The sequence below is a fragment of the Delphinus delphis genome, chromosome 2, assembly GCF_949987515.2.
Source record: "Delphinus delphis chromosome 2, mDelDel1.2, whole genome shotgun sequence".
NCBI lineage: Eukaryota > Metazoa > Chordata > Mammalia > Artiodactyla > Delphinidae > Delphinus > Delphinus delphis.
Window position 1 is genome coordinate 173880306 of NC_082684.1, and position 17926 is coordinate 173898231.

At 37.2% G+C, this 17926-nt stretch overlaps 1 protein-coding gene across 3 annotated transcripts in view; it reads left to right on the forward strand.

Annotated features, from left to right (window-relative positions):
- The window catches only part of MRC1 (mannose receptor C-type 1), a 110277-nt gene that overhangs the window by 72641 nt on the left and 19710 nt on the right, over positions 1 to 17926 (forward strand). For all 3 annotated transcript variants that reach the window (XM_060006316.1, XM_060006315.1, XM_060006317.1), the window contains exons 23-26: positions 2588 to 2690; positions 6360 to 6592; positions 8796 to 8961; positions 9825 to 9974. In XM_060006316.1, the coding sequence (XP_059862299.1) occupies positions 2588 to 2690; positions 6360 to 6592; positions 8796 to 8961; positions 9825 to 9974 (652 nt within the window). The remainder of the gene's footprint in view (positions 1 to 2587; positions 2691 to 6359; positions 6593 to 8795; positions 8962 to 9824; positions 9975 to 17926) is intronic.

Here is a 17926-nt window from a genome sequence, read left to right on the forward strand (position 1 = left end):
GTTGGGGGCGGGAGGACATAGACGGTGATGGTAGCAAGAATAGGGAAAGCCAGCTCCAGTATGGGCCCAGGCTGCCGTCAGCATGTACGCTTGAACCCAGAGTTAGCAATGTTCTTTGCATCAGCTACCCCTAAACTCTTGAAAGTGTTGTAGTATTTGGGGTGTAGTTCTGCAAGCTCCTACTGCTTCTGAAGTTATCATCGTCGTCGTCATCATCATGATTGAGCTACTGTTTGCAGAGTGTTAACTATGTGTCACACACTCTGCTAAGTGTATTAACCTAAGACACAGACGATTGCTTCTTTTTTAAAAAAATTAAAAAATTTTTTTAAATTATTTATTTTTTAACATCCTTATTGGAGTATAATTGCTTTACAAGGGTGTGTTAGTTTCTGCTGCATAACAAAGTGAATCAGCTATACATATACATACATTCCCATATCCCCTCCCTCTTGCGTCTCCCTCCCACCCTCCCTATCCCACCCCTCTAGGTGGTCCCAAAGCACCTAGCTGGTCTCCCTGTGCTATGCGGCTGCTTCCCACTAGCTATCTGTTTTACGTTTGGTAGTGTATATATGTCAGTGCCATTCTCTCACTTCGTCCCAGCTTACCCTTCCCCCTCCCAATATCCTCAAGTCCATTCTCTACGTCTGTCTTTATTCCTGTCCTGCCCCTAGGTTCTTCATGACCATTTCTTTTTTTTAGATTCCATATATATGTGTTAGCATAGTGTATTTGTCTTTCTTTTTCTGACTTACTTCACTCTGTATGACAGACTCTAGGTCCATCCACCTCACTACATATAGATCAATTATATTTCTTTTTCTGGCTGAATAATATTCCATTGTATATATGTGCCACATCTTCTTTATCCATTCATCTGTTGATGGACACTTAGGTTGCTTCCATGTCCTGGCTGTTGTAAATAGAGCTTCAATGAACATTGTGGTACATGACAATTGCTTCTTTATTTCCCTGTTTTTAATCTTACATCATTGAAGCTGACTAATCAGTGTTAAACACCATACTAGGCATTGTGGAATCCATGAAGGCACATAAGATTTTATTCTACCTTGAAGAAGCTTACACCTAAGCTAGACCCCAAGTCTTCTACAAGAAAGACGAGAGGAACAAAATGAAAGTGTGTAATGAGAAGATCAGCTATAAAGCATGATAGTAGTTAGGAGGAAGGAAACTTACCGTGGGATGTAGTGATCTAATCAGGCAGCACATATCTGTGGAGCTCTTCATTTGATGGAAAGAAGGCATGTGAAGAAGAATGTGGGTCTTCTTCCCAAGAAGTTTAAAACATCATGATTAGGGAATCATGGCAAGAGGCTGGAGAAGGTTGTGTTAAGTGGGAAAGGTGAATAAAGTCTTTAAGAAAAAGGCACAAGATGGGTTTGGGCGGAAGTAAAGAGCTTTAAATATAGTAGGAGTGTCATGCAGAAAAGAAATAGGCATCAACTTTAGAACGTGGAAAGCAGAATTCAGAGAAATTTAGATGCCCTGGGAAAGAGTTTGGACTTTGTCAGATAGGCAGCAAAAAAAAAAAAAAAAAAAAAGGTTTTGAGCAGAAAAACAATCTCATCAAGATGGCATCTTTATGATAATTAATTTGGTAGCTCCGTGTAGGGTAGATATATTCTGGTTGTGGGTAAGTGACTTTCGGGGGAGAAATTCTTTCAATCCTTATTACGTAAATGAGGGCTGAAAAGTAGACTGGAGTGAGATAGGGTTTGCTTAGAAAGATTTCCTGGATGAGTGGTAAATTTCATTTAAAAAAATTCAATGTTGCACAAGTTTTTTTGTTTTTAGAACATAATGAAAAGGAGAAACAACAGAAACAAACAAAATCTGTAAACTCACCTTCCAGGAAAAAAACAACAACACTGTTTTGTTTGTTTTATTCCTAGATTTTTTTCTTAGTGTGTGTAAAAATATAAAGTTTGTATTCCACAAAACTGGAATCAAAACACATATATTGTGTTGTTACAATTTCAGGACTTATAAAATGAAGAGGATTAAATATAGTTTGATAAAGAGAGTGGGAGAGAAATGTTCATGTGCATTGTGTAGTGGAAACATCCTTGTTCTGTGTAGGTTTCCTGGTTTAGAGCAGAGATGCTGAGCCAGGATAATGAAAGATAAGAATAGCTAAGAAGGGGGATGGGAATGAGCAGAGGATCTTTGAAATGTACGGTTAGGGGTTCCTGATAGTTGAGGCTCATGGGATAATGAGGCTGGAGGCTGAGAAGAGGTCTCTGGCCCTGGTGAAAGCTGTGGTAGCTTTCAGGGAATTAATGAGATTTCTGACAGCAGCGTTTCTCAGAACCAGCTCCAAAGTTTATCCAACTCTGCTTAATTTTCAATTAAAATAGCAAGGGTTCAGTGAGGGATCTGCGTGAAAATTGGCCAGTAGCATGGAAAGTAGGGATGAATTAAACATGCTGTAGATGAATTAGGACTATCCTTAAAGTTGGAGTTTAGGGATAAAGGATTTTTTTTTTTTGCTTATTAATGAATTGGTTTAAATAATTATCCATCCACATTTGGCTTTTTTTTTTTCTTCTCCATGAATATACAGGCTGACTGTGTTCTTATTATCGGAGGGAAGTCAAGGGACGCAGGAAAATGGATGGATGACACCTGTGACAGTAAGCGAGGTTATATATGCCGAACACCTCCCGGTAAGTCCTACCGGACCACGCTGGGCTGGAAGGGGTGGGGTTTTTCCATACTTTTTAAAAAGTGACATTCTTCTCAATTTTGCTGTGCGCCTTAAACTGCTCTAAAAAAATTAAGTTTTGTTTTAAAAAAGTGACCCTTCCCTTGCACATCAACACGTTGTTTTTTAAAAATTTTTTTAATTAAATAATTAAAAATTTTTTTTTGTCCGTGCCGTGTGGCATGTGGAATATTAGTTCCCCGATGAAGGATCGAACCTGCGCCCCCTGCAGTGGAAGCACGGAGTCTTAATCACTGGACCGCCAGGGAAGTCCCCATCAACATGTTTATTTGATTCTCACTTTCATCCATGGATGGCTGTGACAGACAAAAAGGATATTTTCCGTAATTTATTCATGAATGCGCCCCCTCATCCATTACCAGAAAGTTTGCACAGGTTAAACTAGAGGTTGAAACTTTTTCTAATCTTGTTAGAAATTTGGGCTGCTTGCTTACCTCTACCTTAAAAGTAAAAAATGTCAGAGCAGGGATACCTCACTTCAATTTGTGTAATTTGAGAACCGTTGCCCCCAAACACCCTATATGCCTCATTACTTGTTATATATTCTGTGTCTCTAAAAATGTAGATGTTTTATTTGTGGTCCTTTTTTCATCTTAGGAAGCCTAACTATGGTGCAAAGAAAATAAAACAGATATGTGGATATCGACCAAGAATCAAGATTATGGTCGTGTGCATTTTAGTTTCGAGTGAAATTAGAATAGAAACATTTGGCTACATAAGAAGAGGTTCAGAAAATAAAAGATTAGAGATGAGGGTTGAAGTTGAGGTGGGTTGCTGTCACCCTGAGCAGAGCTCTCAGAGGAGCTTGAATTAGAAGCTGCTTGATCTCCCGGATCTAACAAATTTTTCTATACTTTCTGGGGAATCAGGGAACTGATATCAATTTCTGACAATGACTGAAAATCACTGAAGATATTTTCAGGTGATTGCAAAGTCCTGCAGGAATTCTAACCTCCTATTGATCCAAAAGAAGGTCCAGGCCATGCCGCTTTTCTCTCTCTGCTACACCCTTCGAGCACCAGAATCTTAGGCCACTGGTAACGCATCTGTGCTTCCACACTTTGGGGAAAGAGGGGAGTCCCCTTCCAGGAGGGAATGATGGTTCCTAAACTTGTTTAAAATCTTCTTTTTCTTCTTCCTGTAAACACAAGGGATAGAATATTTACTGCCAACAAAAGATATTTTGACAATTTTTAATGACTTGGGTTTCAGGAAAGGTCGACAGTGTTAACGTGAAAAAGGCAGAATATGAAATTTTGTAGACTACTGATGACGCAAAAAACACTTTGAACCCCCTTAAAAAAAAAGAACAAGAAGGCGATGGAAATGCATCAAAATAGGAATAATGGATGTGTTTGCATCGTGGGATTAAGACCTTTCGTTCCTTCACTGTACTACTGTATTTTTCTTCATTTATCAAAAACTGTCTCTTTCTAACGCTCTCTCTCTATGTATATATATTTGCATTTATATTATATATAATATGTCTATACATCTATATATCTCTATATATAACAATTATGAGGAAACACTAAGATATTGATGTGGTTAGATTCTAAGTAATTTTTTTCTCATTTTTATGCTTTTCTATATTTTCTAAAATTTCAACAAAGAATGTGTGTTCAGTATTTTTTTAAAACAGTGTTGTTTTCAGGAAGTCCCTGGTGGCCCAGTGTTTAGGACTCAGGGCTTTCACTGCTGGGGCCTGGGTTTGATCCCTGGTTGGGGAATTAAGATCCCGCAATCTGTGCAGCGCGGCCAAAAGGATAAAATTAAATAAATAAAAAGTAAAACAGGGTTGCTTTTATTCATATATATGAGTATGTATGAATGAATATATATGAATTCATGTAAATATATAAAGATACCTAAATAAAAACGTGAATGAACACATATGAATATAAAACACTTAAGAACAATCCCTTGATGAAATTTTAGAAAATACAGAAAAGCAGAAAGAGAAAAGATGACCCATAATCTAACCACCTGAAAGTAACCTCTCAGTGATTTAGTTTTTTCCTTATAATTTTTTCTATGAGTGTTTTAATAAACAAGCTAATTGGATAAATGAGCTAATTTCCTGGCTGCGTATAGCCTTTGGCGAAGCTTCTTAAAGCTTTCTCTCAAGCTCCATTGGGCACTTTTAGCAGTCCAGAACTTTTCCCATGTTGTTAAGACAAACCCAGCTCTCTCCAAGCTGGGAAACGATGAGACTGTTTACTTCCTACTGGCTGTAACGTGTAAGGATCCGGGGCTGGGTCTCTTGGTTTAATGCTCTTCTATCAACACACGGTGGCAGCAACAGCAGAAGAAAGGGGAGGCTGCCCTCCTTGCTGAATTAAAATTGTTGCCTTACCAGATGCTTCAAAAGAAAGTTTGGCATTCTTGGAGTGGCAGAAGAGGGCACATGGTGGGTTGGGTTGGTATGCAGTGGAACAGGTTGGAGAATTGGCCAAGACAACATCAGTAGGCAGGGACATCTAAAGCCCTAGACCAGGGGTTGGCAACCTTTTTCTGTAAGAGACAGATTATAAATATTGCAGGCTTTGTAGACCATGAAGTTTTTGTTGCAATGACTCAACTCTGCTGTGATCGCAGACAATCATAGACAGTATGTAAACAAATGAGCGTGGCCGAGTTCCACTGAAACTTTATTTATGGACACAAATTGGAATTTCATGTATTGTTTACATGTCACAAAATATTTTTCATTGTTTTTTTTTCCCCAACCATTTAAAAACTCACGGGCTACAAAAACAGACAACAGGCCAGATTTCACCCTCTGGCTGTCATCCGCTGACCTCTGTTCTGCCCTAAGGCATCAGCTAAGGCGCCCAGAAACAAGATTTTTTGGGGTCTTGACAGTAAGTGGCCCAAAGTATGGGTGGGTCTAGAGTCGTTATTAGAAACGCATGCTGAGAGATTGAGGAGGAAAGATCAGAAAGCCAGAGTGACACCAGCTTGCGAAGGCTTCAGTTTGGATAAGATATGGGGCTCACATGGGAAATCATCATAAGATTAAAGCTTGATCCTGAGATCAAGGTTAAATGAAGTGGAAACTGTTATATGGCTTCATTCCAGACCATAAACCAGTTTCTTGAAGGTACAGGATTCACAGGTGAAGTCAAATAGATACAAATAGATGCAAATTCATGGGTGGAATGGAACAGAGTCGGGTGGGGGAAGGGAAGGAGAGGAAGACTGTTCTTGACCTTAAAATTTGACCAAGATGGAAAAAAAAAAAAGATTCGTGTTGACAGGATGATAGATGTTCTTTAATTTATGAGATTAAACTGTGGCGTGTCTTTCATCCAGATACTAGATCTCATAGTATTTGCAAGTCTTTTTGGTTTTATAGGTTAGAAACTTGATCGTGTATTTACCTTAATATTCTAAATAGCATTTGGAAATGACTTAATTCAGTCAGGCATACTGGTTAAAAAATAGAACTTTGTGTTCTGGTGTGAAATGGCTCATGAAAATATGTTTAACCCCTGACAGTTTGAATTGTGCTGTTCAGATTCTTTTTAGGATGTGTGAGGTACAGAAGTCATGTACAGATGGCGCTCAGGTAATGTTTAATATTAATGGAAATAATTTTTGATTCCAGACCCTTCCTTGCCTAGTTCTCCAACAACAATTCCAACAGATGGCTTTATTAAATATGGCGAAAGTAGCTACTCACTCATGAAATTAAAGCTGCAGTGGCATGAAGCAGATGACTATTGCAAGCTTCACACTTCCCTGATCGCTAGCATTCTAGATCCCTATAGTAATGCGTTTGCGTGGATGCAGATGCAGACGCTGAATGAACCTGTGTGGATCGCCCTGAACAGTAACTTGGTGAGATGCTGGAAACATGCGCGACGTGACATGATCGACAAATTGTGATTGAATATGATTCTCTTCTGTTCATTCTGTTGAATACTTGTTGTGTGTAAAAACCTGCTGGGCTTTGGAAATGATACTGACATGTACAAGACCCAATCTCTCTAGGACCCAGTGCAAGGATCTAGCAAGTTCGTGATGTTATGTCAGAAATCAAACTAAGACTTACCTAACTGATAAGTATTATTTTTACTTTCCTTAGGTTTTTAATATACAGCGTTACTGTATATTTTGAGTATGAAAATTAAGTTCTGCATCTAAACAGTTTTATTTATTAACTTATTTCTTTCTAGTGTCATGATGACAACTATGCCATAGGGATTAAGAAAGGAATTAAGAAAGCGTCAGGGGCATAGTTCCTGGGCGATGAGGATATTCCTTATTTTTTGTGGAAAGTCATTCTAGAGTTGCTATCTGTTCTGAAGCTGGGCCGCTTCCATCCGTGTGTGACAGATTTCATTGCGGTCAATTCCCTGTATTCCATAACAGAGAAGGAAGGTTGGCAAAAGATGGTGTAGAGTGAGGGTTGAGACACAGAACTAAGAGTGGTGTGGGAGTTGCCAACATTTTCCTAAAATGAGTCTTCTCTGATGCCAGGGGATCCATCTATCCTCCATCCATCCATCCATCCATCTAACTAGTCAATCAGCAAACTTCCTAGTACAATAAATAGAGATGTCAACAAGTAATCAAGAGATAATACAGTGTCAAAGAGAGGTATATACAAAGTGCTGAGAGAGGAGAGAAAAGCGATCATTTGTGCAAGGGGAGAGGACCAACAGGGCTTCTCTGAGAAAGTCAAACTTTACAGATGTGGTCTGGGATGGTGGCTCATAAGGAAGGAGTACCAAGAAGAAATAAAAGGAGGTAAGGGGGTAGAGCTGGAAAGCAGACTGGTGCCAGACTTTGTAGAACTTCTTCCACCATGATGCAGAGCTCGACATTTACACTTCTTGCAATGCGTATTTCCCAAGTAGGTTAGTAAACATTTCAAAGTAAGTAGTTACACAATGATTTCTGTGTTTAAACTTAAGCACGGCATCTTTACTTCTATGTTGGATCTATTTTTAGTAACTAATTCTCTTGATAATTCATATATTTTCTTCTCACAAATATGGTCCCAATTCTCTTATGAGTTTAAAATAGGCTTTTATTTATTGTTAGAAAGATTAAATAGCTTTCCATTATCCCAACATTTATAGCTAAAACAATACTGTTCTATTTATTACATCTATGGAGTTAATGATTATGCCAGCATTATTTGATTAAATATGGTAGAATACTACAAAATTCTAACTCGAGATAATGCATGCTTTTGATTTTGTCATTAAATCCTTGGTAGTTGCTTTGGTAAATTAAATAATGCAGTTAAAAAGGGGACAGCTGTTTGAATGGTTTAAAAATTCACTCATCTCTGATTAAGGTTATACAGCATCTGTTGTGAGGTTTTACCTGTAAAATTTCTTTTAGACCGTCAAAAGAACATTATTGATAAGTAGTCTTTTTGATGTTGTCAGTTAATTTGTATGTGACCATAAATTTGCCCCAATAAATTTAATAAGCAGTATGCAAATTGAATAAAACAATTATCTTTAAAAGATGCCATCAGATTCATTTTGGTTGAAAGACCACCTAACTGGAAGGTAAGAGACTAGGCTCCTCTCTTATCCAGCCACGTCACCTTGCATAAGTCATTTGTTGTTGGCCCTGTTTCAACAGCCAAACAGTAAGAAGATTAGAAAAGTGTTTCTCTCGGGTCCATGAGTGCAAGGAAAATGACTTAGTTTTTATTATCATTTCAGTGATAATATAATACGTGTTTTATTTGTTCCAAAGGTAAAACCCCTCTTTTGCACTGAGGGCCTGCAAATAAAGAGAGTTTTCTAGAATAAGACATAGGTTTTTAAGTCTGTTTTGCAGAATAGCTTCCAACAATGTCTTCATGGGGAGCTTTAAGAAGTCGTTTTTTCTTAAAAAAGACTGCATTTCCTGAATTTGATTTGGTAGAAAAAATTTATAATGTTCTTTTAATTCCCAAATGTTGAAGATTCTTTGTCAAATCACAGTCTTAATTATACTTTTTACTCCTTGCTGGGTTCTTTTGGTATTTTCTAAACGAAGCCAGGCTCCATGTTAATAGTTGTTCTTGTTCTTGCAGACCAATAATGAATATGTTTGGACCGATAAATGGAGGGTGAGATACACTAATTGGGCCAGTGATGAGCCCAGACTGAAGTCAGCGTGTGTTTATATGGATCTTGACGGCTATTGGAAGACAGCACGTTGCAATGAAAGTTTTTATTTTCTCTGCAAAAGATCAGACGGTAGTTGAATCCACAAAAACAATCAAGGGATTTGAAATTTTCTCAATAAGCTGATACAAACCACCGTTGATATTCTTAAACAGTCACATGTTTTGGGGTGGCTTAAGGATAATATAAAGCATATTCCTTCACCTAACCAAAGACTGACCTGGCAATAAACAAATATAGAGAGATCAAAATAACAGAGAGAGAAATTTTTCTTCGTTGCTAGAATTTATTTCCTCTTTATACATTTCTGAATTTTTATTATTGGGATAGGCCTCTGAATCTATGATGTCAGCGTCCTCAGGAAATGATGATTACTTTTGATGTTGACAGCACAGCTATATCAAAATAATTTTATCAGAATATGCGTAGGTTCATCAGAGTCAGTGATAATACAGTGATACAGTCCTAGAATACAGTTATAGAGTCGGACAGTGGTAAAGTCCTAGAATTCTACCTATACCGTTTAGTTATAACATCAATGTCAGTCATAGCTAAGAAGGTTTTATAAGGGCTAGGATCCTAGAAAAAGAAAACTGTCTAGAAGGAAGACTGCCTTTGCAAATTATTTATGGTTGACCTTTTAGGGGAACTTATTAATGTCTTTGTAGGTTATCTGTAGATCCTCATGCTTAATTATGAATGTGATTGACCGCCGTTATACCATAGTACCTTCTATGGAAATACATTTTGTATGAAAAAAAATGATAAAGTAAAAAGAATACTCAATAATAGAAATGGCATATCCAAATGATTACCATTAGAGCTTAAAAAAAATAATGATAGGCGATGAAAATTTCCTTAATGGCTTATATATTATTCTATGTACTAAAGAAACTTCAGGTCTTACTTTATTTGAAATGTCTTTTTATTAACAGAAATCCCTGCCACTGAACCTCCACAGCTGCCTGGTAGATGCCCCGAGTCAGAGCACACAGCGTGGATTCCTTTCCATGGTCACTGCTACTATATCGAGTCTTCATATACAAGGAACTGGGGCCAAGCTTCTCTGGAATGTCTTCGAATGGGTAAGTACCACATTTACCATCAGAACATCCCACAATCATCTATGTAGAGTACCAGGATGCTAGTAACACTGTATATTAAAAACCTAAGGAAAGTAAAATTACTTGTTTCTTTGTCTTAATAATTTATATTGTAACAGAAAGGTCGACATCATGCCCCCCAAATATAATTTCTAACGTCGTAGCCTCAAAAGGTGAAAGAATTCTGGCAGAAGGCAGTGACTCGCTGAACAAGTCTTTCTGCCCCAATATTCTGAATTGTTAGGATTATTATTCAGAGTGTCGCGTTCATCTTTTATCACTGATCGGCTCAGGCTTCACAAGTGCCCAGGAACCATTTTGCTTTCCCATGAATAGAAAAGCATTTAGATCTGATTATCTGTGTGAATAAATACGAAACAAAACTCAAGTGACATGACATAGATGAACAATTTCCCTCCTGAAATAAAAATGTCAAATAAAGTGAACTTTTCAGGGTGCATTAAAAAATCTACTTAATTAAATCCCACTGAATACTTTACTGAATTACTTTGTGGCTAAATTTTGATTATGCCCTAAGTCAGGGCTCTTCATTCAACAGTGGCGAGCAAGGGTTACATGCTCATTTCCTTCAGGTTCATTCAAAAGTCAGTCTGGAGTTTTCACTTCTTTTTACTTTTATGTTTAGTTTTTTTCTTCAATTTCATTGAGGTATAGTTGACATAAAATTGTAATACATTTAAAGTGTAAGAGATGATGATTTGATACACATATTTGTTGGGAAAGGATTCCTAACCGTCAAGTTAACATGACCATCACATCACATATTTACTTTTGTGTGTGTGTGTGTGGTGGGAACACTTAAGTTCTAATCTCTTAGCAAATTTCAGTGATACCATGCAGTATTATCAACTGTAGTCACTATATTATACATTAGATGCTAAGACCTTATTTATCATATAACTGAAAGTTTGTACCCTTTTACCAGCATCTCTCTATGTCTCCCACCCCCCAACCCCCTGACAACCACCATTCTATCCTCTGTTTCTGTGAGTTTGACTTTTAAATTCCACCTATAAGTAATATCATGTAGTACTTGCCTGTCTCTGTCTGGCTTATTTCCTTAGAATAATGCCCTCCAGGTTAATCAATGCTGTTGCAAACGGCAGAATTTCCCTCTTTTTAAAGGCTGAATAATATTCCATTGTATATACATACTACATTTTCTTAATCATTCATCTGTTGATGGACACTTAGGTTGTTTCCATGTCTTGGCTATAATAAATAATGCTGCAATGAACATGGAGTGCAGCTATCTTTTCGAGATAGTGGTTTCATTTCCTTTGGATATATACCAAGAAGTGGGATTGCTGGGTCATATGGTAGTCCTATTTTTAATTTTTTGAGGAACCTCCACACTGTTTTCCAAAAGGACTGTACCAATTTACATTCACGCTAGCAGGGTTCCCTTTTCTCTTCATCCTCTGCATCATTTGTTATCTCTTATCTTTTTAATAATAGCTAGCCTAAACAAGTGTGAGGTGATATCTCATTGCGGTTTTGATTTGCATTTCCCTGATGATTAGTGATGTTGAGCACCTTTTCCTGTACTTCTTAGCCATTTGTAAGTCTCCTTTGGAAAAAAAAATCTGTTTAGGTCCTTTGCTAATTTTTTGAATTGGGTTATTTTTTTGCTATTGAGTTGTATAAGTTCCTTGTATATTTTAGATATTAAACCTCTATTAAGACATGTGGTTTGCAGAAAGTTTCTCCCATTCAGGAGGTTGCATTTTCATTTTGCTGATGGTTTCCTTTGCTATGCAGAACCTTTTTAGGTTGATGTAGTCCCATTTGTTTATTTTTGCTTTTTTTCCCTTTGCTGTTGGTGTCAAATACAAAAAGATTAATGTCGAGGAGTTTATTGCCTGTGTTTTCTTTTAGGATTTTTATGATTTCAGGTTTTACATTCAAGTCTTTAATCATTTTGAGTTGATTTTTCTGTATAGTGTTAGAGAGTGGACCAGTTGTATTCTATTGAATGTGGGTGTCTAGTTTTCTCAACACCATTTGCATGGAATAATTTTTTTTAATCCCTTCATTTTAAGCCTATGTATGTCCTAAAGTTGGAATGAGTTTCTTGTAGCATATAGTTGTCTTGTGTTTTTTTGGTTTTTTTTTTAATCTATTAAGCCACTCTATGTTTTTTGATTGGAGAATTTAGTCCATTTATATTTATAGTAATTATTGGTAGGTATGCACTTAATATTGCCATTTTGTTAATTGTTTTCTGTCTGTCCTGACCTTCTTTTGTTCCTTTCTTCCTCTCTGCTCACTTCCTTTGTGATTTGATTATTTCTCAGTAGTATTACTTAGATTCTTTTCCTTTTATTTTGTGTATCTACTATAGGTTTTATTGTGTGGTTGTTGTGAAGATTACATGAAACATCTTAGAGTTATAACAGTGTATTTAAAGCTGATAACAACTTAACTTTGAATGTATGCAAACAGTCTGTATTTTTACATTCCCCCGACCTTTTATATTTTTGATGTCACAATTTACATCTTTTTATATTGTGTATACATTAACAAATTATTGTATTTATAGTTATTATTTTTTTTAAGATGTTGGGGTAGAAGTTTATTAATTAATTAATTAATTTTTGCTGTGTTGGGTCTTTGTTTCTGTGCGAGGGCTTTCTCTAGTTGTGGTGAGCGGGGGCCACTCTTCATCGCGGTGCGTGGGCCTCTCACTATTGCGGCCTCTCTTGTTGCGGAGCACAGGCTCCAGACACGCAGGCTCAGTAGTTGTGGCTCACGGGCCTAGTTGCTCCACGGCATGTGGGATCCTCTCAGACCAGGGCTCGAACCTGTGTCCCCTGCATTAGCAGGCAGATTCTCAACCACTGTGCCACCAGGGAAGCCCTATAGTTATTTTTAATACTTTTGTCTTTTAACCTTTATACAACAGTTATAGGTGATTTACTTACCACCATTATAGTATCAGAATATTCTGGATTTTCCTGTACATTTACCTTTACCGTTGAGTTTTACATTTTCAAACATTTTCATATTAATAATTAGTGTCCTTTCATTTTAGCTTGAAGAATTCCCCTTGACATTTCTTATAAGTCTGGTCTATTGGTGATGAACTCTTTCAGTTTTTGTTTGTCTTGAAAACTCTTTATCTCTCATTTAATCCTGAATGACAGCTTTGCTAGGTAGAGTATTCTTGGCTGGAAGCTTTTATCTCTAAGCACTTTAAATATATCTTCTGACTCCCTTCCAGACTGCAAAGTTTCTCCTGAAAAATTTGTTTTGTCTTACAAGGGTTCCCTTTTATGTAACAAGTTGCTTTTCTTTTGCTGTTTTTAAGAATCTCTCTTTGTCTTTAATTTTTGACAATTTAATATAATGTGTCTCAGTGTTTGTCTCTTTATATTCATTATATTTGGTACTCCTCATGTATGCTTCCTGGATCTAGATGTCTGTTTCTTTCCCCAAGGTTAGGGAAATTATCAGCCATTAGTTCTTTGAATAAGCTTTCTGCCCCCATCTCTCTCTTCTCCTTGAGTTCCTGTAATGTGTAGATTGATCCTCCTGCTGTTGTCTCGTAAGTCCTTTAAGCTAGCTTGACTCTTTATGATTCTTTTTTTCTTTTTGCTTCAGGATATATTTGACTGCCCTTTCTTTGAGTTTACTGTTTCTTTCTTCCAGTTTTCTAGTCTGCTGTTGAACACCTCTACTGAACTTTTCATTTAAGTTATTGTGTTCTTCAGCTTTGTGATTTCTCTTTGGTACTTTTTAATATTTTCTCTCTCTTTGTTGAAATTCTTACTTTGCTCATGCATTACTTCCCTGACCTCACTGAGTATCTTTATAGCTGTTATTCTGAACTCTCTATTGGGTAAATTACTTGTCTCTGTTTTATTAATATCAGTTTGGAGATGTATCTTGTTCTTTTGCTTGGAAGATATTATTTTCCTTGACTCTCTGTGTTGGTTTCTGCACATTAAATAAAAGAGGCACCTCTCCCAGTCTTGAGTGGTCTTGTGTGGGAGATGAAGCTCATCAGTCAATCCAGGCCAAGTTCCTGTTTGTCACTCAAAACTTCGTGGTTATACCAGCTGTTGTCTTTGTTTTTAGTGACTCCCAGTGGTTGAGGGTGTGCCAATACCTGATGATATCCCAAAGGAGAGGATCACAGTTAGCACATAAAAGCAGACTGATTAGAAACTGGACCCTCGGGCACCTGGGAAAGTATATAAGCCAGGTGTGTGTCTAAGCTCCTTCCAGAGACCTGTTGGTGACCTGATTTTATCATTGCAGCAAGTCGGAGAAAGAAGGTGGCAGAAGGGCCCACCAGCTCCCCCAGGAGGATCACAGCTAGCCCCTTGCTGCATGCAAATTAGCAGCTGGACCCCCCCAGGCAGCAGGCTGTAAAGTATGCAGTCAGTCCCCTTCTAGGGAAAGACTGAGGGACGGGCATTTTATCTGTTCCCTCTTAGCTGGGCCCTGGGAGAATAGCCACGGCAAGTGTTCGGTGCCCATTAACAACGTCTGCTTCATTTTCTGTGGTCCTATGGGTCTCGTGGCTGCAAACCCCATTAGCTTCCAGAGTTAGGCATTTGGGGGGCCTATTCCTTCAAATAGAGGAACAGGAGCCTAAAAATTTGGGGTGCTAGATGTATGGTTGAAACCCTTCTCTATTCAGGGAGAAGCTGGCCATTAGGGGCTCCCTCCTGATTATACGGCACTGCGCCATGGGTGGGGTTTATGAAGAGAGTGTGTCTCAGCCTTTCCTACTCATTTAGATGTTTGTGTTTTCTCAGTTGCCCTATATGTAGGAGTCACTGAGTTTCTGGATTTTACTGATAGAATTGCTCTATGTGTAGGTGTTCACTGGTGTGTATGTGGGAGAAGGGAATTTCAGGAGACTTATATGTTGCCACAGGGAGTTTAAAAACTCCCTATGAGTTTTTCCTTTAAATTCTGAGTCAGGAGAAGTCTACTTTGTCAGTTTTTGCTTCATGTATTTCGAGGCTTTATTGTTCGGTGCATATATGTCTATATTTGTCATATCTTCTTGATGAATTAAAACTTTAATCATTATAAAACATCCTTATTTGTCTCTAGTAACAATTTTTGTCTAAAAGTCTTTTGTCTAGTATCAATATAGACACTTCAGCTCTTCTTTATTTACTATTTGCATGGAATATCTTTTTCCATGCTTTTACTTTTAACATGTTTATGTTTTTGAATCTCAAATGTGTGTTTTGTAGATAAAATATAGTTGTATTATTTTAAAATTTATTTTTATTTTTTATTCATTTTGCCAATCTCTGTCTTTTGATTGGAGTACTTAATCCATTTACATTTAATGTAATTACTGATAAGGTAGGATTTATATCTGCCCTTTAATTTATTTTATATTTGTCTTATGTATTTTGGTTCCTCTATCCATTTCTACCCTCTTTAACATTAAATAGATAATCTCTAGTGTACCATTTTAATTTCCTTGTTATATTTTTTACTATGTGTTGTTTAGTTATTTTCTTAGTGGTTGCCCTGGGGATGATAAATAACATCTTAATATGCAACAATCTAGTTCAAATCAATATAAATTTAATTTCAATAGAGTACAAAATTTTGCTCTTATATAGCCCCTTTCCCTCTACTGTCCTTTGTGTTATTATTATCATATAAATACATCTTTATACATTGTATGCCCATCAGCACAGATTTATAATTATTGTTTTATGCAGTTGTCCTTAAATCATATAAGATTAAACAAAAGTATAAACAAAAAATAAATTCGTACTGTCTTTTGTTTTTACCTATGTAGTTTCCTTTACTGGTGGTCTTTATTTCTTCATGTGGATTTAAGTTGTTGTCAACTATCTTTTTATTTTGGCCTGAAGGATTTTCTTTAGTATTTCTTGTAGAGTAGATCTGCTAGTGACAAATTCTCTCCATTTTTGTTTATCTAAGAATGTCTTTAAAGAAGATGTGGCACATATATACAATGGAATATTACTCAGCCATAAAAAAGAATGAAATTGAGTTATTTGTAGTGAGTTGGATGGACCTAGAATCTGTCCTACAGAGTGAAGTAAGTCAGAAAGGGAAAAACAAATACCGTATGCTAACACATATATATGGAATTTTAAAAAGCAGTGCTAATGAACCTAGTGGCAGGGCAGGAATAAAGATGCAGATGTAGAGAACGGACTTGAGGGAATGGGGGGGAGGGGAAGCAGGAATGAAGTGAGAGAGTAGCATTGACGTATATACACTACCAAATATAAAATGGAAGGCTAGTGGGAAGCTGCTGCATAGCACAGGATGATCAGCTCGGTGCTTTGTGACGACCTAGAGGAATGGGATAGGGAAGGTGGGAGGGAGGCTCAAGAGAGAGGGGATATGGGGACATATGTATACATATGGCTGATTCACTTTGTTGTACAGCAGAAACGAACACAACATTGTAAAGCATTTATACCCCAATAAGGGTGTTAAAAATAAAAAAGAATGTCAACTTTTCCTTTATTTTTGAAGGACAGTTTTGCTGGACAGAAAATTGTTGGTCAACAGTCATTTTCTTTCAGCCTTTTGAATATGTCATCCTGCTGCCTTCTGGTCTCTGGGGTTTCTGATGAGAAAGCAGTGTTACTTATATCGAGACTCTCTTGGACGTGATGAATCGCTTCTCTCTTATTACTTTTAAGATTCTCTGTCTTTGGATAGTTTGATTATGATGTGGGGCTTCTCGAGATTATCTTACTTGGATGTTGTTGAGCTTCCCGCATGTTTACGTTAATGTTTTTCATCAACATTGGGAAGCTATTGGCCATTATTTCTTCAAGTATTCTTTCTGCCTCTTTATCTCATTCCTCTCCTAGGACTCCCATTATGTGTATCTTGATTTGACTGGTGATGTTCCAAATATCTTTGAGACTTTGTAAATTTTTCTTCTTTTTTTCCCTCATTATTCAGACTGGATAATCTGAAGTTTGTTGATTATTTCTTTTGCTTAGTCAAACTCACTGTTAGGCCTCTCCAGTGAAGTTTTCCTTTCAATTATTATACTTTTTAACTCCAGAATTTTATTTCTTAAAAAACAATTTCTACCTTTTTATTAATAGTCTCTATTTGGTGAGCAATTGTCTCATACTTTCTTTTAGTTCTTTAGACATTTTTTATTCTAGTTCTTTAAACATCTTTAAAATAGCTGATTTAAAAAGTCTTTGTCCAGTAAGTCAGAGGTGTGGCTGTTTCAGGAACAGTTTGTATCGACTGCTTCTTTTGCTGGTATGGGTCATATTTCCGCGTTTCTTTACATTCCTTATAATTTTTTGTTGAAAAATGAATATTTAACTCTGGAAATAAGTTTATTTCCACTCCACAAGGTTTGTTTTTGTTGCTGTTTGTTGTTATTTGCTTGTTTAGTAACTTTCCCTCATGAATTCTGTAAAGTTTTGTATTCTTTTTCAAGTGCGGTTACTGAAGTCTCTTGTCTACTTAGTTTAGTGGTCAGCTCATGATTGGGAACGTATTTCCTTAGTGCCTAGAACCAGAAGGTTCCCCAGGTTTTACTGAAGGGCTCGGTCTGAAGACATGCCTTCAACACTCAGATAGGCAGTTAAAAACTCTGCCTTAGCCTTCACTTCCTGCTTGTGCAGACCCTCAGGGTCAGCCAGAGGCAAGAGCGTAGGGACTTTTCAGATCTTTCATGGGCATGCACATAGTCCTGGGCGTGTACACACCCCAATGTGTGTCTGTGGCCTTCTAGGCTCCCAGCAATAGGTCAATGCTTCTTAAAGCTCCCTATGGACACTTTACTCCATAGTTTTTCCTTTTAGTTTTTTGGTTACCTTGTTGTTAACCTAAAATTGTTTCCCACACTGCTTCAGGCAGCTGTGATATTAGGTACTTGCCACTGTTAGTTTTTGACAAATACCCCCAAGGAAAAGGCTGTT